At 38.2% G+C, this 24,590-nt stretch overlaps 1 protein-coding gene across 13 annotated transcripts in view; it reads left to right on the forward strand.

Annotated features, from left to right (window-relative positions):
• ERC2 (ELKS/RAB6-interacting/CAST family member 2) overlaps positions 1 to 24,590 on the forward strand; it is a 1,259,367-nt gene that overhangs the window by 453,075 nt on the left and 781,702 nt on the right. For 12 of the 13 annotated variants that reach the window (XR_001899786.3, XR_001899782.3, XR_001899781.3 and 9 more), the window contains 4 exons: positions 7,194 to 7,331; positions 15,578 to 15,718; positions 18,851 to 18,991; positions 23,034 to 23,069. Coding sequence is in view for 10 of the 13 variants with exons in the window: in XM_031662799.1 (XP_031518659.1) it covers positions 7,194 to 7,331; positions 15,578 to 15,718; positions 18,851 to 18,991; positions 23,034 to 23,069 (456 nt within the window). In the remaining 3 variants the exon portion in view is untranslated. The remainder of the gene's footprint in view (positions 1 to 7,193; positions 7,332 to 15,577; positions 15,719 to 18,850; positions 18,992 to 23,033; positions 23,070 to 24,590) is intronic. The other variant, XM_017955375.3, reaches the window with a different exon arrangement.

The following is a 24,590-nucleotide window of genomic DNA, read 5'->3' on the forward strand; positions in this document are numbered from 1 at the left end:
TATTTTACTATAATTATTCTAGATGTTACCATGAGCAGAAACAAGGTAGAGTAAAAGGGTTCTCTTTGTATTATTTCTTATAACTGCATGCAAATGTCAATTATCTCAAAATAAAATGTCAAAAAGATTTTAGTACAGTGCCTGGCTTGTAGGAATCACTTAATAAATAATGGCTGTCATCTTCATCATTCTCATCCTCCTCCTCCTCATCATCATGACATTGTTATACTAGCTGAAAGTTGTGAGGCTGGTTTTTGACTGGAGACAGCTATATGTTGCCTTCTAAATAGTCATCTCATTAAACAGGTTTCCTGAATAGACCCTAATGCAGGGAACCTATGCTGCTTAAGAATGGAGATAGGTCCAAGAAATGGAGGAAGGTGGCCGGTTGCAGTGGCTCATGCCTGTAATCCCAGCACTTTGGGAGGCCGAGGCAGGCAGATCGCTTGAAGTCAGGAGTTTGAGACCAGCCTGGCCAGTATGGTGAAACCCCGTCTCTACTAAAAATACAAAAATTCACTGGGCATGGTGGTGCATGCCTGTAGTCCCAGTTACTTGGGAGGCTGAAGCAAGAGAATGGCTTGATCCTGGGAGGCGGAGGTTGCAGTGAGCTGAGATCATGCCACTGCACTCCAGCCTGGGCAACAGAGTGAGACTCCATCTCAAAAAAAAAAAAAAAAAGAAAAAAGAAATGGAGGAAGGAGGTCTGCTGCATACAATACTAACTTTTTTATAAGCTGAAAGTTCGTTTTCAAATTTTTATTCTATTTTTTGACCATATTAAAATGTTATACATCCTATTAGAGTGGAGAATTCCTCCATTTTGAATAAATTCCACTCACAGAATCCTCTGTTTAAGAGATCTAAAAGACCAACATGTTTTTATTTCAAAGAAAAAATATGGGTATAAGCAGAATTCTAGGATGGTTCCCATATTATGTGCCTATTGGTGTTATGTCTATGCTTAGGTTACATTTTATGCAAAAGAGAATTTGCAGATGTAATTAAGGTCACTAGTCTATTGACCTTAAGTTGATCAAAAGGGAGATTATCTGTGTTGGCCCTACCTAATCACATGAGCACAGTAAATCTAGGGCTAGAGGTCAGAGACAGGGAAGTCAGAGATGTTCCAAGCAGGAGGGTGATTTTATATGTGAGAAATGCTTGGTTGCTGGTTTTAAAGAGGGACGGAAGTACCATGTGGCAAGGGCCTTTCTGTAACCTCCGGAAGCTGACAGTAGCCTTGGCCAGCAGCCAGCAAGGAGCTGAATAATACCAACAACCTGAATGAGCTTGAAAGAGGACGCCAGGTTCAAGAGGGAACTTAGCCAAACTGGAGAAGTGTCTGAGTCAAACCTTAACCTTGTAGGCCTGTAGGAACTTGAGAGAAAGAAAGTCCAGAGCAATTGTTCTAGGATGGTGCAGTTTGCTGGCTCGGGAGCTAACACCAGAGCTCTCCCTAGGTGCTGTGGATATGGGTCTTATTTTTTGGCCATCCAGACTCTGAACTTTGTTCTGATTTTATGAAGAACATCTCACTATGGAAGATGAAATTGCCAACACTTGGTTTCTAAGTCTCCCTTGCAGTTGGGCTGTATGCCTTATCTTGGCTTTCCTCATTAGATGTACCTGCCCCAGTGTCTTTGGAATGTTGGGATAGTGAAGGACCCTCTCTCTGCTGCAGGGACTGCAAAGTCAAGGTCATGGGGCAGCATGACCGCAGGGCTAGTGGTGGTGTCCAGGGGTCAGTTGAAGCCACTCTTGTTAGGGTTCCTTCCTTTCTCACTTCTTTCATTTATTCAGTAAGTTAATATGTAGTATTGCCAACACAGTTGGGTGCTGCGGCCAAAGATAGAACAAGTGGGACAGAGCTCACTGTACTGTAAGCCTCAATGTCTGGTTTTCAGCAGTTGGAGCAACAATGTTTGCACTAGACCACTTGCATCAAAACTTTGGGCATAATTCTACTTTCCCTGACCTTGGTTTTCTAGCTTTTCTGGCAGTTTTGTGAATTTCCCCATTTTTCTGCTTAAATCAGACTGAGCTGTTTCTGTTGCTTTAGCTAATAATATTAACTGATACTCTAGGTGTGGATAACACAAAATCCAGAGACAAGTCTTAGAAGATAAATTTTATTAGTGAATGGATTTTGGAATTTTATAATGAAAACAACCAGAAAGATACATTTGGGTAATATTTGAAACTATAACAATGACTAAGTATGTTTTAGGTCCTGTTTTAAGCTATGTATAGACTTTCTCCATCACTTTTTATTACTTCTTTGTAGAATCCCAGAGCTGAAGGGACTCAGCCATCACCTACTCTGGCCTCTTCCTTTTACACAAGCCACTTTCTTTAGGATTCCTTCCTTCCTTCTTTCTTTCGTTGGTGTTGTCAACAATTGGGTGCTGCAGCCGGAGATACAACAGTGAGTAGAACAGAGCTCTTGTCTTCACTGAGCTCACAGCCAAGTTGCGGAAATAGATAAGTAAGGAAGCAATTTTAATACTATATGAAAAATGCATATTAGGGGACTTAACCTGGGTTGGGGGGCATTAGAGAAGGAGTCCTGAAGGAGGCAAGGAGTGTGCTGATATCTAAAGGTTTGAGTAGAGCTTGAATAGATGAAAAGTTGGAGTGCAAAGAGGGCTCCAGGAAGAAGAAATAGATACACAAAGATAGGGAAGATATAAGGAGATCCTCGTGCTAGGGAATAGCACTAGTGATTTGTCAGGGCCAGGACTTGAACTGAGGGATGGTAGAAGATCACACGGACCATCTCTTGGAGGGCATCATGTATGATATCAGGGAGTTTGGGCTTTATCTGGGGGGCAATGGGGAGACATTGAAGGGTTCTAAGGAAGGAAGTCATACAGTTAGATCTGCGTATTGGGAAGCTTACCCTTGGCTGCAGCATGGAGACCAAATGGAAGGAGGAGCAAATGTGGAGTCAAGGAGACTGTGGCTGTTAGTCAGAGGCCCCTTTTGTGCTGAGGAGTACACTTGTGTGAAATTCACAACAAAGATCCCCTGCTGAACATTGGCCCATCTCAGGCTTGGCAAGCCCAGAGTTAAGGACCCCATTAATTCTTGGGCAGAGCTTCAGAAGTCAGCTAAAGGCCTTAGGATTAGGGTTGTCAAGTGACCTCCAGGGTCTGAGCTCTCCTACTCTCTTATCTCCTTTCCAGGGTTCTGCCCCAGAAGGTGCAGCTATTGCTTCAGCAGTAGTGGCTCCTTCTGAATCTTCCCAGCCATGACCAGAAGGCAACTCAGGTCAAAAGCAAGGGCAGGGTTTCTCTCTCGCTCTCTTGTGCTCAGGGCCATCTCATACTTTGTTGTCTGTGTTGCTAAGGTGGTGTCCATTTCTGCAGTATGAAATTTCTCAAAAAAACCCTTCACTTTCCACCCCCAAAGCTTCCCATCCTAACCCTTGTTTTCAATTTGCTTATTTTCCAATTCCTGCTATTTGAACCATGCACAACCTCACCCTTTGAAGAAAAAGGTTCTCAACATTTTTCATATAAATGTCATAACAATTTGTGAACACGAGAAAAATGTGCAGTACTTTTTTAAAAGATACAGAATTTTATATTCTCTCCAGTCTTTTAAGTTTTAATTGTAAGAATTCAGTCATCTTTGGAGTATGAAAGGAATATTTTCTCCTGCAGAGTCCTTTTAAAAAGCAAAAACTTATTGTTCGAAACTCACTTAACCACTCTGATATTTTGTAGTTGGTTTTAAAATATCTTTTTATTCTGTTTACACTCAATGAAAACACACTGGCAGATACAGAAAAGCATGAAGAGGAGAAATAAAATCATTAGTCACCCCATTGCCAAATGAAACATTTTAGTAGATTCCTTATATATATTTTTGTTCTATGCAATAATTTTTCTTTTTACAAAATTAATGCCATACTCTTTTACATTCTGCTTTTTAAAGATTCTACTATTTTCATTTAGTTAGCAATGCTATGCAAACAGGATTTTAAATACTTGCATAATAGGCCATGGTTTAACTATACCAATATCTCATTACTGGGTATACACCCAGGGGAATATAAAGCATTCTACCATAAAGACACATGTATGTGAATGTTCATTGCAGCACTGTTCACAATAGCAAAAGCTTGGAATCAGCCTAAATGCCCATTAATGACAGACTGGATAAAGAAAATGTGGTACATATATGCCATGAAATATTATGCAGCCATAAAAAAAAAATGAGATCATGTCTTGTGCGGGAACATGGATGGAGCTGGAGGCTATTATCCTTATCAAACTCACACAGGAACAGAAAACCAAATACCACATGTTCTCACTCATAAGCGGGAGCTAAATGATAAGAACTTATGAACACAAAGAAGGAAACAACAGACACTGGGGTCCACTTGATGGTGGAGAGTGGGAGGAGGGAGAGGATCAGAAAAGATAACTATTGGGTACTGGGCTTAATGCCTGGGTGATGTAATGTTATGTACAACAAACCCCCTTGATACGTGTTTATTTATATAACAAACCTTCACATGTACCCCCAAACCTAAAATAAAAGGAAAATATTTAGATCCCATTAAATAAATAAATAAATATATCAACAATCAGTAACTGCTGGCAACTTGGACAATTTAGTATTAAGTAGGCATTTGTGTTATTTATTAAATTATTATATACTCATGTGCACAATATTTATTATTTTATATAAAAATATAAACCAAAAATGGCCCACAGTTTTACCCGCTGGATAACCCTGATTGACATTTACAAATAATAAAACCCACATGGTTAGAAAATTCAAGCAGAAATCTACACAAATGTACAAAGATGAAAACCAGAAACTCCCTCTTCCTTCTGCCTCCCAGACCTTACCCCCACAAAAGTTAAAATTTCTTGTGATTTTTTCCAGATATATTTATCTATTTATAGATCTTTCAAATTTTATGCAAGAGATTATATGCTACACACTGTTCTGTACCTTATTTTTTTCTCTTAAGAGTCATTCTTGCTGATCTTTGTGCAGCATTTCCTAAATTGGTGCATCCCTAGCTCAATAAATGCATCTTTAATTCCAGCTCTGTTAGTCAGTCATGCCTGCAGTATCATTGGCTCTTTTGCTGGGTTCTTAGATGTGAGATAAACAGATATACCACCCGCATGTCTCTGGTCTCCACCATCCCTATTTCTCCAGCTTGTAACCCCTACCCGCATGCCAGTAGGACCCTGACCCTCAGTTTCCACCATCCCTATTTCTCCAGCTCGTGACCCCTACCTGCATTCCAGTAGGACCCTGACCCTCAGTCTCCCTAGTCTTTTTGGTTATATGAGGAGGCCCCAGGGATTGTGATGTAAGTGCACAGCCACTTTTCCTTTGGTCTCTATTTCTCATGCCCAAAGTCCTTTGAAATTGCTGCCTACTACTGCCCCAAGGCTAATGTCCTCCTCTTATGCCTGGGGCACTGTCTCCCAGGGTGGGCCAGTGGATCTAATTAGTTTGCTCAGAACTGCTAAGGATTTGCGTACATATGTGTACACAAATGTATCCATGGGTGTATTCAAAGTAATAACATACAGTCTCTCCAAGTGTCAGTCCTCTCAGCTGCTGGCTTCTTCCACATAACCAGTATCATTCTAACATATAACCATCCATATTCTTACTCATGCGTACTTTTGTGTGAACATTTGTCTGGAAGGGAGGAAGCCTTTGTTTTGACTGGAGATGATTATGCCTTCTGAATTGCTGTGTTTTCCACGGAGTGGCAATGAATTTTCATAGTGGCAGCTGGATGGGAACACATTACATTTTGATAAAGAAAAAGAATAATTATTTGACCTATAACCTGAGTTTCTAAGTTGTCTATCTCAAGGCAGAAGAAAAAAAAAATGAATGAAGGAAAGATGGAACAAAGGATGGAAGGAGGCTGGAAGGAAGGAAGGAAAGAAGGAAAAATTCCATCTGTTAGGCCACAAAGCTTATGGGTTTCCATTGTAGTGGTTGAAAAAATTAGCTAAGGCCATGTCCTCCAGATTGAAGGTCAGCAGAGCCATTGTCTTTGCATCCAGAGCTATTTTTGAGGCTGCTACTGCTGCCACCTCTGTTGTCGTTGTAATCATCTCCTCCTCCTCATTACTACTGGGATTACTATTATTATTTGGATTACCATTCCAGATACATGCTAAGGGAATCAAGTAATCAAAAAATTTGTTTGAGTGTACATTGTGAAACATACTTTTGGAATGATTTCCTGAGAAAGTTGGGTGCAGAATGCAAATATTTTGAATGGACTTATCTTAGAGTTGTACTGCTTTTTTTCCTTGTCATTTTAAAACCCTTAATACGAATAAATTGTTTGTATAGTGGGGCTTTTTTAAATCCTTAGATAAGAAATACATGGTTTGAAAGCAGAGAATAAAAACATGAATGATAATGTCCTCAATGCCCAGGAGAAAGTCCTTGCTGCTGCTCTTGGACAGGCATTATAATCGACTATTTGGCGTGTTTATTTCAGGCTGCAGATAGTGGATAAAAGTGGCTGGTTGGTTGCCAGCACATGACTTAGTTGCCAAATGGAGTGTTTAGTACTTGTTACATTTGACTTATATCACAAGTTCTTCCCATTAACAGTCTGCTGGTGATAACCTACTTGGCTTTTCATGTGGTTACTTTGAAACAGCCACTTGACAACATTTGGCATATCACAAACTTTAATACTGAAATAAAGGAGTGAGTGAATGGCTACATGGGATCTGCCATATACTGATATGGTGCTTGGTGCAGAATGGGCTCCCCAGGAAATGTCTGTTTAATCAATGAATTCATCTTGCATAATATTTCCCTGGTTCAGTGTACCAAGTTCAAGCCTATTGACCTGAGACCTAAAAGGCTGGTAAAAGGGATAGAAATACAAAGAAATAATAGTGCTTACATATGTGTCAGAAGGGCTTACCTTTGTATGGAGGGAGATGCTCTGCTCCTCTGTATCACCATTAAATACAGAGAGTTGAACTATATGGAGAAATGAAGATGTCATCAAAATGGCCTTGAGTCTAACCTCAAAGCATAACCTCATAATACTGACAATTTCTATCATTTCAGGTCTTTTTTTTTTTTCTTCTTTTTTTATTGATAGATCCACTTCAGGAATTTTGGCCCAGGATATGTAATCGAATATGCACTAAAATACTGATTTTTATTTTTAGATTGAAAACTTGCAAGAACAACTTAGGGATAAAGACAAGCAACTGACCAACCTGAAAGACAGAGTGAAGTCCTTGCAGACAGATTCCAGTAATACAGATACTGCACTGGCGACGCTAGAGGAAGCTCTGTCAGAGAAGGTGAGCATGCACTCAAAAACTGGGGAATCAGGATGTGGGGAAACACAGTTGGGGAAAGTTAATCCAAATGCGTTTAAATGTGCCTGCTTTTCTTCTTTTGCTAACACTACCTTTAGTCCCAGCTGGTCCTTGTTCTCCCCACACAAGCCCTCTTCAGTGGACTTGGCACACTACAGCCAGGGGCATTTTCTGAAATGCAAATCTGATTACATCACCCTTGGCTCTCCTTAAAAACCTTCACTAGCTTGCCATTGCTCTTATGGTGACATAAATTGAAGTCCTCTACCTGGCCCCCAGGGTCCCGTCTCCCATCTGATCTGGCAAGCCCCCACACTGTGTGCCTGCTCCCTCCCTCATTCTTTCTTTCATTTCCAGCCTCATCCCCCATCTCTCTTTTTCCAGGTTCTCTGTGCCCTACTTATGTGGGGCTTCCAGATTTTCAAGTGTACCATACTCCTTCCTGCCTCAGACTCTTTGTAGATGCTATTCCCCAGCTGAGGATATTCCTCACTCTCTGCAAATTTAATTCCTCCTCTTCTGAGAGGTCAGCTTCATGAGAAGTTGTATTGTGCAGTAGTCAAGAATGTGGACTTTGGAGCTAGACTGCCTAGGATCAAATCCTAGGTCTGATACTTTCTACTTTGGACAAATTACATAACCTCTCAGTTTCTTCATTTGTAAAAGGGGGTAATAATAGCAACCTCAGTGGATTATGTTGAGGAGAAAATGCAGGAAAATATGGAATGTGTTTAGAATAGGAGATGTAATGTTATCACTATTATTATTATTATTTGATCATTTCCTTAGGGACACCTCCTAGGTATCCCCATTATGTCTCAAGAACACCATAAACTCCCCAGAGCTCATGTCACATTCTTAATTATCCATTTATCTGTTTTTAATTTCTCTTCCCTGCTAGACTCCAAACCCAAGAAACATATCCTATGTGTGTGTTATCTTTCCATTCCCTGTGCCCAGCATAACCTGCATCGGGGATGCTCACTCAGTAGTGGATACTGGTTGCGTGAGCTGCCACCATGTGACAAGTCCTCTTTTGAGCCCTGGGATGCAGCAGAGAAGAAAATAGGTGAAAATCCTGGCTCTAACAGAGTTTAGACTGTAGTGGAGGTGATGGGGAGACAGATAATAAATAAGTGACATACCTAGGATTTCAGAGGGTAATATTTTCTATAAAAGAAAAGAAGGCAGGGAGGGGTACAGGGAGTGCTGGAGTAGAATGGCCAGGTAGGAGCTTGCTGAGAAGGTGACATTTAAGGAAACACTTGAAAGTGAGTGGTGAGCCAGGAGCCCTTGTGGAGGGAGAATGTCCTGGCAGAGGGAAGAGCAAGTACAAGGGTATGGGGGAGAGGAAGGGCAGCAGATTTCATAGGCCCTTGTGAGACAAGATTTTTAAAAATTGGCTTTTACTTTGAAGGGGATGGGATGCCATCCTGAGGGTTTCCTTCTGACTTACATTTAAAGGGATTAATTTGAATAAAAGAGTGAATGAATAAAATCCTTTAGGCAAATAGCTCATTCTGATGTTTACTTACTTTTAAAATGATTTCTCGTCCATTTCATTCTGGCTAAATGAGTTCATTCATTCTCTGGGCACCTATCGCAAGTATCAGACCCTGGAGTTGAGTTTGCATATGCTCTCTCCTCTCCTCCAACACTTCCTGAATGTAAGAGCCAGTGCAGGTACAGTTCTCTAGGAATCCTCAGGAGGGACAGCTTGTTTGTTGGTTGAACATGGACTGTGCTGGCACAGTTTTTAGGCCCATGTTATTGGCATTATTCTCAAATTTAGCTTGAAACCAAGAAAAGAAATGTTAACTTTTAAAGTGTAGGAGTAGATTTTATTATGTTCTTTTTCTTTGTCTTTCTCATCCTTTTTGATTCTGCAGCACTTTGCAGGATTTGTCCATACATGCATAGGATGTTGTGGGGGTTTTCCTCTGGGATGCCCTACTAGAGTAGTAGATTATCTCCTATTATCACAGCCTATAAACTCTGGGGTATTGAAGTAATTGGAAGGAGACCTAGGGGCCAGTCCCACCTATGCCACTAATTAACTGGGGAGCCATTAATTAACTGAGTGAGCCTGTCAAGTAATTTTCTCTCTCAGGGCCTCAAATTTCCCATATGATGAATGGGGGAATTAGATTAAATGCCCATGGGTTTCCTAAGCCAGTGTATCCTAAAGAAGGCTTCTCTTCTGTTACTACAGAATTACCAGGAAGTCTCTGTTGAAAGTCTCTGTTATTAGGCCCCATCTCTACCTACCAAATCAGAACCTCATAGGGCCTGGGAATCTGCAATTTAACAAGTTCCCCAGGTCATCATGATGTAAACTGTAGTCTGAGAACCAAGGCTCTGTGATAAAAGCCTGAAAGCTACAAAAAGATGGGTAAGCATATTTTTGGAGTTAAATTAAAAAGTTATTTAAAAAATAAAAGAAAAAAAATGAAGCTACAAAAAGACCCATGAGTCTAGAGCTAGTCTTCATGGTCCTAAATGTAAAACCCAGAACTATGAAAACTCTAGAAGAAAATCTAGGCAATACCGTTCAGGACATAGGTATAGGCAAATATTTCATGATGAAAATGTCAAAAGCAATTGCAACAAAAGCAAAAATTGACAACTAGGATCTAATTAGACTCAAGAGCTTTTGCATAGCAAAAGAAACTATCATCGGAGTGAACAGATAACCTACAGAATGGGAGAAAAATTTTTGCAATCTATCCATCTGACAAAGGTCTAATATCCAGAATCTGCAAAGAACTTAAACAAGTTTACCAGAAACAAACAACCCCATTAAAAAGTGGTCAAAAGACATGAACAGAAACTTCTCAAAAGAAGATATTTATGCAGCCAACAAACATGTGAAAAAGAGCTCAACATCACTGATGATTAGAAAAATGAAAATCAAAACCACAGTGAGACACCATCTCACACCAGTCATAATAGCAATTATTAAAAAGTCAAGAAACAACAGATGCTGGTGAGGCTGAGGAGAAAAAGGAATGCTTTTACGCTGTTGGTGGGAATCTAAATTAGTTCAACCATTGCGGAAGACAATGTGGCAATTCCTCAAAGACCTAGAACAATAAAGAACATTACTGGGTATATACCCAAAGGAATATAAATCATTCTATTATAAAGATACATGTGTGTGTTATGTTCATTGCAGTACTATTCACAATAGCAAAAACATGGAACAAACCCAAATGTCCATCAATGATAGACTGAATAAAGAAAATGTGGTACATATATACCATGGAATATTATGCAGCCATGAAAAGGAATGAGATCATGTTATTTGCAGGGACATGGATGGAGCTGGAAGCCATTAAACTCAGCAAACTAATGCAGGAACAGAAAACCAAACACTGCCTGTTCTCACTTATAAGTAGGAGCTGAACAATGCGAACACATGGACACAGGAAAGGGAACAACACACACTGGGGCCTGTTGGGAGGGGTGGGAGGGAGAGAGAGTGTTAGGAAAAATAGCTAATGCATGCTGGGCTTAATAGCTAGGTTATGGGTTGATAGGTGCAGCAAACCACCAAACACACCATTACACACAAGCCTACACGTCATGCACACCTATCCCAGAATGTAAATAAAATATAGCAAACAACTAAAATGAGGCTTTTGTAAGAAAAAAATGTAGAGTTTGACATTGAGTTACCTTATTTCACATCATATTTAGTATGTATTTCCAAATTAATTTTGCTCAAAAAATCCATGGAGGAGAAACAGTTGCTGGTTAATAAACTTATAAATCCTGTAACAATTTAAAACATTGAAAGATTATAACTTCAGGATTAAAGTATAAGAATTATAAGGTTTTACTTGAAAACTTACAAGAATATTTAATAAGATGACTTTTGGGGGAAAGATACTCTCTTTTCATCTTTTAATAATTTATTTCCAGAGCTCTCTGTAGTAGTTTTATTTGTAAAATTGGAATGAGGGGATGTTTGTTCAAAAACTATTAATGCTTATGTGTTCATTAGCATATTTTGGGTTGTATGATATCATCCCATTTCTACCTCTTGATTTCTTTCTTAAAAATCACAGAAGTAAACATATACCATATAATTTTTCATGTCATGAATTCTTGGCAGGATTTTATTATTTTTTTCTGGACCTTATTAAGATTTGATTTATTCTAGCTTAAATCCCAAAGTAATTCCCAACTCTGAAACTACTCCCTTTATTTAAGTACTTCCTTTGAGACTGAGGGGGTGTCTGGGAAGGAATCTGAGGTCTGTGGGAGCCTGGCTCCCTTGGACTGTCTTCACTGCTTGATAGTTACATCACCTGGGCAAGCCTCTTCTCTCAGGGTCTCAGTACCTCATCTTCAAAATATACATTTTTATTAGCTGACCTCTAAGTTTCATGCTGTCCTGGAACTCCCTTGAGAATGAATTATTAAGTTTGCCGATCTGCAATCTCAGGCTCATGGCATCTGAATTGGACCATAGATAAGGAGTTGAGAACTTAGATGATTAGAAGGGCCAGGGAGGGAACAAAAATGAGGGATGTGGCTTTGCTGAAGTATAGTAGGGACTACTGGTGACTATGGTAAGCTACAGGTCCCTGGTCTATTTCAAAACATTCAAGTTCAGATTTTTAAAAATTATGATGCTCAAGTCAAACAAAAGAGCTCTGCATACTGGCTTTGTGAGCTATTTATTTCCAAATTCTGTTTGCATCTGTTTTTTAACTTTTCATAGCAATGAAGAATAAAAGCAAACATAGAGCAATGGATGTGGAGGGAATTTTTTAAAGGTGCCAAAATCAGAATGCCTAGTGTATTTGAAAAGTACAGATAAAACCATTGAATAGGAACTGGCAAGGTTCTCTATCTTAGGACAAAGAATAGAAGATTTATTTTGAGTATTCCAGTATGCATCAAACCTTTGTGTGTATCCAAATAATCTTATCATCTAGGAGGTTTCTTAAAATACAGTTTCCTGGGTCCTATTTCCTAGAGATTCTGATTCAGCTGCTCTGCTGTGGAGCCCAGGAACCTCTGATTTGTAAACATACTGAAGGGTTCTGATCCAAGTGGTCAGAAGGCTACATTTTGAGAAACACTAAGTCTATGCTCTTCCATTTTAAGATGGGAAATGGGTTCAATGAGGTGAAATGACTTGCCCGGAAATAAAAATATTGACATGTACAGCATCATCCCCCATTTCTGGGCCTAGGAAGACATCGCTAATTAATCATGGCACATGCTAACTTCTCAACCCACTGCTCCTGGAAGCCGTTTCCACCCTGTCTAAGCTGGTCGTTGGTTGAGACTTTGCTGCCTCCTCTGGACTATACCAAGGCCACCTAGCTCACAGGTGATAGAATAAGACTAAAACTCAAAGAATCTTTGTGCTTTTGGCAACATCACAATCTCCTTTAAGTGGAGTTTTGCTCACAAGTCCCATTTTTATCCACATTTAATTGCACAGATCCCTCTGTAACAAGGCATGCTGTGAAACAAAATGATTAATAAAAACTCATGGATTTTTAAGTACATTTAATTATTCGCTGTCTTTTGGCTGATGAAAAGAATCTATCAGGCAGTATTCACCATTTCCCCTGGATTATGGCATCCTAGGGAGTATGTTATTCCTTTTAATTTCCAGGAACTTATTCAACTATTAACAGAGTGCAAAGAATAATGCCTCTCCGTGAGTTAAGATTGAATATGACTTGGTTCTAGGATTGACACACAGAAGCTCAAGAGACGGAACCCACTGTATTTCTAAAGCTGGTCTCGCCAAGTCTTGCTGTAGCCACATAGCAGATAAGCAGTGGAGAAAGCCAGATAGTGGAGCTGGAGGCCACTGTAATTTAGTTCCCACCCTGTGATAAAGCACAAATAGATTAAACCTGTGCAGAGCCAGATGAGTGCACAAGGAATGCTTGCCAATGCAAATAAGACTAAAACAAGAACACATTGTTGGAATTTCTGCAAGTTAGTTGTTAATCAAGTACATCATGGCATATTAGGGCCTTTTAACACATGTTTTTGACATCTGGCCCTGCGCGGCTGACAGTTAAATTGGTTTTGTGATTGACGGAGAAATATTTTGTAGTATTGAATCATCAATAACACTTAAAAACATTATAGTGCTTGTTGATTTTTTTTGTCATCAATGCCCAGTCAATAGTACAAGTGATTAGAGCAAATCGACCTACTTTCCAAACGATTCTGACACCTTCTGGCTGTTAACATGCCTGCTTAATTTTATTACCTTTTCTTTGAAGTCAAGATGGTCCCTCATTTGAGTTCTCCTTCCTTCCTTCAGCTCTTTTAATTGCTTGTTGTATGCCAGATGATTCGCCCAGCTGTGGGTCAAAAAGACTCAAAGGATTTTAGTGCTGCCCTCTTGAAAGTAGGGCTGGGAGGATGATCATGCGGTGAAACCATGTGAAGGCTGCTGAGTGGGAATAAGTGCCACGTGGTCCAGCCAGAGGGATTCCTGGGAAGGTTTCCAAATAGTGAGGCGACAGGTCATTTTGGAGCTTTAGAAATGTCACTCCAACAGCCATGTAGTGGAAGTGATGGGACGGAGAAGTGACTGGGTAATTGGTTGTAGTGTAGACAAAAGGCAGCAAAGGCTCAGTTGCTGAAATCATTGAAAACACTTGAGAGACTGACCACGTACTGTGGCCATTTCCTTCTCTTGTGGATCACATAGTCATCCACTCACCATTGTCACGGGTAGGTAAACTAGGTCTGGGATCAAGAAGAAACAAATATAGGCAATTAATTGATTCATTTATTATATTTCTGCCTCCTCTATTATAATAATATATTTCATTTAAAGTGTTTTTAAGTAATTGGAAAACAGTAATGGTACCTCCTCCGCCGAAAGCATTAGATACATAAATTATTGTCAGTGGGGTAGAACAGTTGCTTCCTCAGGGGATCTTAAATCATAGGAGAAGTGTTCAAACTAACTTCCCTCTGCATTAAATACTATTTTACAGTTGTCTTATTTATCAGGCATTGTCTTGTGCTATGCAATTATTATAAGAATATAAAAGATAATATCAGGATCCTTGGCCACAGTTGTTGCACCAGTATTTTTTAACATGACCATTCAAGAGGAAGTTTAGATATGTGTTGGATAATTTCAAACTGATTTCAGAAATATAACTCAAGCTTTACGCAGATGGAATTTTCATGTGCGTGTGTGTGTGTGTGTGTGTGTGTAAGTTTCTTACTTTGATATCAGGCAGGTTCCCTATTTTTGGAAAAGAAGTCTACAAAGCAGTGTTTTCATTTCAGTGTGAAAGTCAAAGGCAGACCTCCCCGAATGGCTCCAGGTGTATGTTTGTGGCAGTGTGGTCTCATGGATGTGGCTGACAGTCCGAGAGCCCAGGATGTGGGAGGCCTTCTGTTTATGACCTGGGCCACCTTGCGTCTCAGAGCTCTGGGTTTCCTCACCTCTACACTGTCACCAAGAGCACTGGATCTGCCCTTACGCTTGTGATGAGGACTGATGAGGAGAGCGCATCACAGTGCCTAGCATGTAGTAAGCCCTCAATAAAATAAAGCTGCTGCTGAACTTTGTTCAAACTCAGCCAGTGTTTTGGAGTCTCTACTGACTATCAAGAAACCATTGACAAAACAGAGAAGTAAACATCCTCAGACACACTGGAAAATCACATACACAATGGGCTGATTCTTTGTTTCAAGTTCTCACAATGAGTCCCAGCTCTAAGTCCTGGAGGGTTTGGGTCCTGCCCCACTTCATTCCCATCCAGCCAGAGAACAGTCTTCAGAAACCAATGAAGGCTCTTGGATGCCAAATGAAGAGGCTAAGCAAAGAGGGCTGAGCCAAGAGGCATGTTCTGCTTCTCCTTTCCTGTGCGAGGCTGTGTCAGGTCTGGAGTCTTGGTGTCTGAAGCTCCCTCTTCTAGAGCTGCTCTAGAAATCTGCTGGATACTACCATGAACCAAGAGCAGCCACAGAACTTGAACATTAAGTTCCTTTGCAGCCCTGTGATGTTAACTTTTATTAACAAGTCAAAAGCTGTATTGGTTGTCCTTCCCAAGTGCTGTTATGCACAGCCTATCCCCATGAATCCGATTTTGAGTTTCTTGTGTGTGTTGATTCCTGTAGAGCATTTCTTGGATGTACTGCCTCTTGTTTTCTTTTGCAGTATGCTTTGGCATATACACTGATGGGTTCTCACCTCTTCTTTTTTGTTAATTGCCTTACAGGAGAGAATAATTGAGCGCTTGAAAGAACAGCGAGAAAGAGATGATCGGGAAAGACTAGAAGAGATAGAATCCTTCCGAAAAGAGAACAAAGACCTGAAAGAGAAGGTCAATGCTTTACAGGCTGAACTCACTGAGAAAGAGGTGAGTCTGGAAAAACAAATGAACCACATTGATAGTCCTCATAAACCCATATTCAGTGCAGCTGCAAGAGACTAGAGGGTTAGTTGGAGGCACTATATGAAGGCTTGGGGAATGTGGTAACTTTGCTTTTGTAAAGCTGCCTGAATTTAAAGGAATTTTTTTTTTTGTAACTTCCTTCATCTGTGATGCCCTATGCCTGTCTTCTCTGCTCTGCTAACTATATACAATGTAGCTCCTTGAAACTTTTATTTATGTCTTACCACATTTGCATGGCTTAAAGGATTCTATATTTTTCACAGGCCCACGATCCCTTGCTTGAGATAACAACAGCAGCGATGATTATAATAATAATGTCTCTATTTTATTAGAGTGTCTGCTATGTACTATTATTCCTTGTGTCGAGTGCTTTACATTCATTTGTACTTTTCAAAGGGAACCACCCAATTCCCTCGGGTTAGGAGATGTGGTACCATGCTGGACCCCAAGGTAGAGCTTAAATGTGGCTGCTCTTCTGGCATATTATTTTTACATTGTAGTAAATAATTTAGAGCTGTATTTTTTTTTATGCCATAGCAAACATGAATACAGAATATAAGTGTTACCTGTATTTTTAAAGTAACATCTTACACTTTAAAGAAATTCTTGCTTGGGGCTTATGAAGAGGGTGCTTTGGGTTATTCCTCCATTCTTCAAGCGATCCCTATAACCCTCTCAGTTTTCTTGGGGATAGTTTGGTGGAGAAGTATGAGAAGCAGTAATTACACATTATTTTATTTAATCCTCATAACTCTGAGATATGTGGAGATTGCCTGCAATTGGCCCCTTCACACTTACTTTTGTCTCTTGTAACTGTCCATCTTCTTTAGAGCTGTCATAGACCTTTCACCCTGCAGGACGGTACCGCAGCACAGTTGTCTATCTCCCAGCTCCGCAGTATTTCCTCACTCATAGGGTACTGATAATTCCACACAAATTAAAGTCCTGAATAAATTAGGGATGTAGATGAAGAAGGAAAATAATGGATGAGTAAGAGGAGTTTCGAGGAAATCCAGAAATAAAATCTATATTTCCTAAAATTTAAACCTACTTATTTTTTAGAAAGGAGCTTATTTGTTTGTTACGAAAATAAAGAATGGAGTTCTCTTCCTAGCTTCCACTGCTGCTTCTGAGTAGGAGGATCTGTGATGCCTTAGTTTGTATGCGACAGAAGATAGGAAAGCTTTGACTTTGTTTATAGCATATTCTTCTCCAGTTGCGGGTGTTATTTGTGGGCTTGCACCTTAAAATCAATGTATATATTTCTAATGGAAAGAGATCTTGATGACGTGGTGGAGCATAAGCTGTAAGTGAAAGTAGTTTTGTAAATAATGCCAACGTTGTATGACTTTCAGATAGACATTTTGGTAAACATTTGTTGTTTCTGCATGATGTACTTGGCACTGGGCTGGGTGTGTCAGTCAGGGTTCTGCCAGAAAAACAGAACCACGTTAAACATTTTCTACAGATTAAGAACTTTATCATAAGGAATTGGCTTACACAGTTACGGAGGCTAGGCGAATTCAAAATTCACAGAACAGGCCATCAGCAAAAGCAGACTGGAAGGTCTCAGAAGCTGATGCTGCAATCAATAGGTGGAATTTGTTCTTCCCCAGGGAAACCTGAATTCTGCTCATAGGCCTTTCAATTGATGGGATCAGGCCCACACAGAATACTGAAGATAATCTCCTTTACTTAAAGTCAACTGATGGTAGATTTTAGTCATGTCTACAAAATGCCTTCTATTAGCAACTCCTAGATTAATAACTGGGGACTAGAGCCTAGCCAAGTTGATTAAAACTGGCTATTGCATCCGGCAATTTAAAATTTATAAAGGAAAACAATATGCAGTTGCCGTCAGCAGGGAGCTTATGATTTAATTGGAGTGATGATAGTCTTCACCATGACAAAGTGACTGGATTATAATGTCCTTTCTTATTTCTGTGGGAATTATATAACAAAGGACATTGAAATTGGAATTGTAGACCTGGGTTTGAGACCTATATCTGCCTTTACTAGCTAAGAGACCTTTGACAAGATGCTCAGCTGTTGTAAGCCTCTGTTTCCTGATGTGAAAAATGAGAATGGCTCACCTGTTCCTCAGAGGGTTTTAGAAGCACCTTGCTGGATGATGGTGACTTTTATCATAAAGGTCATTCCAGTGCCAATGAAGCCACCCAGCATAAATTATTAGCCAACATCGTTTACAGAGAGACCATTGTGTCCTTAGTGTCTTCCTAGGTGATGCAAATGAGTAAGAAGGAAATGCATGGAGTCTGTTTTGGGGTAAAACCTGTACATCTCAGTCACAAAGTTAGATGTTGCTATTTCTTATTCAATGACAAACATTGCTCTTTTAGGTTGCAAAGTCACGTTCAGTAATATATGCAAGTATTTATTTCTTTAGTTTTTGGAATTCAGACTATATGTGGAACCTGTTGGTTTCTGGACATGCTTAGTGATTGGAACAATTTAGGTAACCCCATGTCTGAGTTGGAAAGTTTCATCACATCTGTCAAATCTAGATTGCAAAGGACGTGAACATAAAGTTTACTCTAAATTTTAAAATAATTTTATGTTTGATTTTCCAGAAGATGTTTGTAAAACCATTGATCGTTTCTCTGTTAAAGAGATGGGATTTGATAAAAACGTAATAGGAGGCTTCTTTTATGTTTGACTTGCTCTTGGGAGCGGAAGCATTAAAGTTAGTATTTTCTTTCATATTTGTCTCAGAGTCTGCATAGTCTGACAGCAATAAATGTAAATGGAAGGTTCAGGGTGTCTGTTTTGCTATGACATGTAAAGACCACCTTGGGACTTACATCATTAGCATGACTTTGAGACATGAAACATGCATTTACTGACCACACCATTTGGTCACATTTGATTCTACGGCAATTAGATCCTACTCATTCTGTAAGCTGGCCAACTTTAATTTCCTGACCAAAGCTGACTATTGTTACCTTAGTAAGATTATATTTACCCTTTCTGTCTACTGCACACTTTATTGCTATGTATAGAATCAATGTGTTCAAATTGAAGGCATTGCTAGTAGAAATTTCAGTGTTTTACTCACTCACATTCTTTCTCTTTCAGTCTAGTTTAATTGACCTCAAAGAACATGCATCTTCATTAGCCTCTGCAGGGCTGAAAAGGGATTCCAAATTAAAGTCTCTAGAAATAGCCATCGAACAAAAGAAAGAGGAATGTAGCAAATTGGAAGCACAGTTAAAAAAGGTAAGTGAAGTCTGAGAAAAAAATCATGCTCATTTAAAAATGAATTTATAAAATGGAACAGGAAGAGACATTTTTAAAAAGAAACAAACCCCTTATCTGTTGCTGTCTGCTGATAAAAGAATTAATTAAATACTCTTAACTTTATTGCTAAGAAGTCTATCAAATCTGTCTGTGAACCTGAAAAATTATCTTAGGTTTCCTGTTTAAGAAAAACTTGAAAAATAGATGAAAATAGTAGCAGAAGTTAAAAATATTATAAAAACCAGCCATTACTCTCTGGGCAAATCTCAACTATCAACAAAGAAAAACAGAAATGTTTTCAACAAGTCGCAGAATCCGGAAGCCACATTAGATGTTAATAAACTTTTGCTACTTTCAGATGTAGGTCATTTTTTTTGTATTAGAACTTTGCAAAAGCTTTTCTGACATTATTAAATTTCTAGAAGTTCACCAAAATTGTCAAGTCCCTGGCATCTCTGTAGAATGACTATTTATATTTGACCAAAATGACCTTACTCTCTAAGAAAGCTTATTGTAGATAGAAGGCTTTGGAAAAGAAATAGGATATTTACATGGTGGCATTAACATGTTTTCTCTGACCCAGACATTTTTGTGGAGTGCATTTCCAGTCATGCATTGTTACTTTGACTTTTTCCCTGTGTTGTTTGGTATGTCTGCACTCATTGTTCACATAAAACTCATAACATTATGAGTTTAAGCATTTTGTTTCCCTTTGACAACTCATAAACTTATTCAAAAGGTATGATAAGAATCTAAACAATCAAACAAAGTATATAATAAAATTTGACTATGTATAATTCATAGCACACCGGGATGGGGATTTATCGGCTAAAGTTATGAAAATATATGACATGGATGGTCAAGGATGTGAAGGAATCGCATATCTGTGAAGGAATTACTCTGGGTATCTTAAAATGTAATATACTATTTTGTATGATGCAATATATAACTGAAATGTTACTATATGGTACTCACTTTACAGAGATAATTAGGAAACTGTCATGAGAAATTTCACACTACGAAAGTCTACTTGCTAATACAGAAAAAGATAAATACACAGATCAAATCCTTTAATAAAAAACAGCAAGAAAATCTCTATATTGCAAAATCTGTTTCCCAATCCACTCATCATCTCACTTACTTCAAGCAATATTTAGTTAAGCAGAAATCTTGAACAATAAATAAAAGAATTTAAATTGCCCATTTGAGGGTGTTTAAATGGAGAATGACTTGGATGTGATGTATTGGGTATATGACATACATTCTTGATCTATATAAATGTGCTCTACAAAATGTTATCTATGATATGCATATTAAGGGATGAACTTATGAAAAATATTTTTCATTTAAAAAAATGTTATGATCATAAGGCAGGCTCTAAGCTAGCTTTGTGAGAGAGAGAAATTCACTGGCTCCTTATGACCATCCTCTGCACTATTTTACTTTAGTCACAGTGTGCTGAGTCTCGAAGAAAGATGGCCTCAAATAGACCTGGGCATGAAAGATGTCCTCCACCTACTCTGATGAGCCGTTGTTATGGAGATCAGGGGACCCCATTTATTATTTCTATAGGTACATGTTCGGCACCCTCCTTTTTAGTGTAAATCATCTATGGGAATTTGAAATCCACTAGTAATTAAAAGGAAGAGATTCACATACTGATGCTTATAGTTTTCATGTAATGACTTGACTAGTTTAATCAATCAACATTTATGCAATTCAATATAGTTTCTTTCAACATAGCTGTGGTTTGCCCCTGTGATCACTCAGAGTGTGTGGTTTCCTTTGACTCACAGGTAGACACCACATACTGAAATTCACAGACCAAATCCTGTAAACATTTTAGCATTATTCCTGACAGTATTTTAACATTCTACCAAGTCACTAGAATTAAAGTAACAAATATGGTTGTCTTGCTGTAAAGGACCTATTTCATTTATGAAAAGATAACTCATTTCTAAGTATATACATAATCTTATACTGTCTCCTAAGTGCATAGTGTAGTGAGTTTAAATAAGGTAGTTATAATTTAAATATATTTATGTCTAACCTGCAGATGCTATTTTGTTATTTTTGGCTGTCTAGCATTAACTAAATTCAAAAGTTTAAAATATTTTTTCAGTAGTCTTTAATTTCTGCTAATAAATAGTTCCGTAAAAACCTCAACTACCCATCACCTTAAAAAAATTGAGATCTACATGAAATATTTGAAAATATAAGCCAACAGTATGTGAATATACATATAAACACATCATTTACTCATGGAAAAATAAGCAGCTATAAAAGCTTAAGTGTGTCTGGGCCTCTTTTTAAATAAAAGGGTACGTGACTTGTGAATAAAATGTAAAGGTTTACTAAATGAAAGCTGAAAACATAATAGTTTTATTATGTCATAAATACACCAAAAATTCCCAGTGGAATTTTGCTCAAGGTTTGTGAGTGTCCAGGTATTTTTCCCATAAAATCTACACGATATTGTAGATGTGTGTCGTTGAACAGAAACCTTGTCTGCCAGTGGCAATGAAATCCAAATGGTGATTTAAACTTATTTTTGTCTTATAAACAATGCTTGACATTGGTAAAGGGAGTTTTTACGTAAAAGTCTGTGGAGAACATTCACACACATAATTACTTTAACCCTTTATGATACTGTGTTAATTTAAGATGCCTTCAAATACTTCATGATGACAAATGCTTATAGGCAGAAAAGGAACTCCCTTATACATTCCATCCCACTATTTATAAATGTTCATGTCTGAGGAAGTTGTTACTGATATTAGTGAGGCTGACAAAATGATACTAACCAACTAATGCATAATTGCACATTATGAGTGTGCTTTATAATTAAGTGCATTCATCAATCTTAAATAGATACCCAAGAGTTGAGAAGAGACTGATAATTGACGTATGGATCATTTTGTCTTTCAAAAGAGTGTTTGAGGTTCAAAATGGGGGAGTAAACTTAGCCTATGTGACTAGAAATCAGTTGAGAAGCAATGGCAATTCAAAATATGATTTATGCTTTTTAGTAATTTTTCAATTGATATTATACTTGAGGAGGGAGTTTCTTTAAACCATGATAACGTTGTCTTTTACTTCCTTCAAGTTGAAGGAAAAAGTAATTGAGGCTCTTAAAAAGTGTGTCTTAGCTTGAAGCAAAGTAATAGTTTCTACAATATTTCACCTTCTACACCTTGACATTGAGCCCCAGATAAATAGTGCAGGTATTTAGAAATTATAACTTGAGAATGCTATTTAAAATAATATTCAGCATATTTAAATCCACAAAAATTTAAATCTTCAACACAAAATAGACAAGAAAATATTATAGATTCTAAAGCACTTGGAACACAATAGAATATCTTTGAAAATTGTATTTTCTATTAATCCTGAGACAACAGTAGAAACTGGTAGTAGGCAATGGATAATACTGTATTTTGGTCCTGCTGATTTAAATTTTTTTCTTTTCCCATTTAAGTTAATCCGATAAAGTCTTACTGATATTTTGCTGTTGCTAACCTGCTGTTTGCTAATCTGTATTTTTCTGAAGATAGACTGAATAGAAAATTCAGGCTTGTGTTAATATAAAAGAAGAGCTATAAATTCAATGATAAGATTTAATTAATCTTTTATTATTACCATCTTTGAAGTTCAGGTAATAAATTGCAGACTTAGCCAAAAGTACTTCTTCTGATTCATTGCTGGAGGCCAGCACTTCATGTATCATCAAAAGTGGACAGCTTTCTTTATTTCATGGGTTATTTAACTCGAGAAAGGGAAAGTAACACAAACCTTAAATTTCTTATTCCAGCTATTCTTTTTTAGGAGCCAAAGTCAACATTTGTATTTCCCTAGAGCATCTCACTTTCACTGTGGAATGTTTAGAAACTGAAATTTCTTCTTTTTTAATGACCAACTCGTCTGTGCGAATGCACTGAATTTGTTGAGCTAATGCTGTTTTTCTGGATCTTTCCTTCTTTCCCTGTCTGTGCCTCAATGCCTCCCCAACTTTGCAATGTAGCAAGCTGAGCAGTTGTTCAATCAGATGTACAACCCAGTAAGTCATTTCTGAAAGTTCCCGCTGTAACATATCAAAGCATGAGGATCCATTGATCACCAGTCACGGTGTGCCATACTGGGGAGGTTTTGAAAATATTTACGAGTTTCTTCCCCTTTCCGTTCTGTCAAAAGAAATGATCTGTGCTGAGGCCACTGCCATTTCTTATGAATGTGAAATTTAAAAATTAATAACTCAAGAAAATATTGCCAACTCTGATATTACCTCCTTCTTAACCTCACCCCAAGGACTGTAGAAAAACAGAAGTCAGCTGAAGATCTAGGCTTATGGAACTGTTCCTTAAATCCTTCAAACACAAGCATATCTAGGCTGAAAGGGATAACAACATTTGTAAAACAGCAAACAATTCAATGTTTTATTCAAGTGATAGAAGTTAAAACAGGTTTAGATTTAAAAATAGAGCTATGGTCTTTGAGATTGGTAAATACCTAACATTACTGTGGATTCGTAACAGTTAAAAGCATGCCATTTGGCTGAGGACAAACCATAATATAGTCTCCTAATAACAGATAGTAACAATTCCGATTATAGCTTAATAGAGTACAAAAAAAAAAAAAAACGAAAAAACGAAAAAACAGGTAACTAGTAAAAATATTTCTAAAATGATCCAGGTGCCACCACGAATTTTTTTTATCCTAGTGACATGTGTGCATTTATTAATAGATGAAGCAGTTTGTTTTTAACTTATTAAAGAAGAAAAGCTTTTTTGTTCTGTGAACTTAAGTGGCTTACTGGGAAAATATTTCTTAAAGGTGGCTAGAGTTTATCGTTTGGCAGATGCGATCTGTGCTATCATGCATTCTAATCACCTCCTATGTATAAATCCCCTTATGGAAAAAATGAATAGCATATAGGTAAAGTAAACAATTCCACCAACAACTTTTTATTTGTTAAGCCACTGCTTCAGGATACATACAGCTTGAGCTGCAAGATGTTCAGGTGTACTTAGTTAGATTCAGCCTCCACCCTCCATTCTTTACAACACATTTTATTTTTGCAAACAGAATTCCTAAAACCCTGCTGGAGCATCTTTGTTAACCTCTTTTTCAAAATGCGGATTTTAGCAGAGAAGCAAAAAATAATCAGTTCAAGTTCTTTTCCCTTAACGTTTGAATATAAGTGCTAATAAGCAGGCTCAAGACAGTGGAGATGTGAAGAAAGACAAATAAGGTTGGAATATCTTCAAGCTCGAAAACTCACTCTGGGAAAAATGAGTGTTTAAAAAATGTTGTTTAAAAAATGAGCGAAATAATTCCACCACAGTTGTTTCATACTTACTAGTTAGGAACAGGAAGAAAACCAAAGAATGTCATGTTTTGGGTGTGTGCAGGACAGATGGGGAGAACCTTGTTTCTGCAGCAGCAAAAATATAGCAGGACCATGCTAGGAGTTCACTCTCCCTGTCAGGATAGGGAGGACCAAAGAAATAACTCTTAGTTAGCTTTTAGACCATTTCTAGAAATATCAGTGACATGGCATCATCAACTTTTACTTCACTTC

Source organism: Papio anubis, chromosome 2 (genome assembly GCF_008728515.1).
Source record: "Papio anubis isolate 15944 chromosome 2, Panubis1.0, whole genome shotgun sequence".
NCBI classification, from domain to species: domain Eukaryota; kingdom Metazoa; phylum Chordata; class Mammalia; order Primates; family Cercopithecidae; genus Papio; species Papio anubis.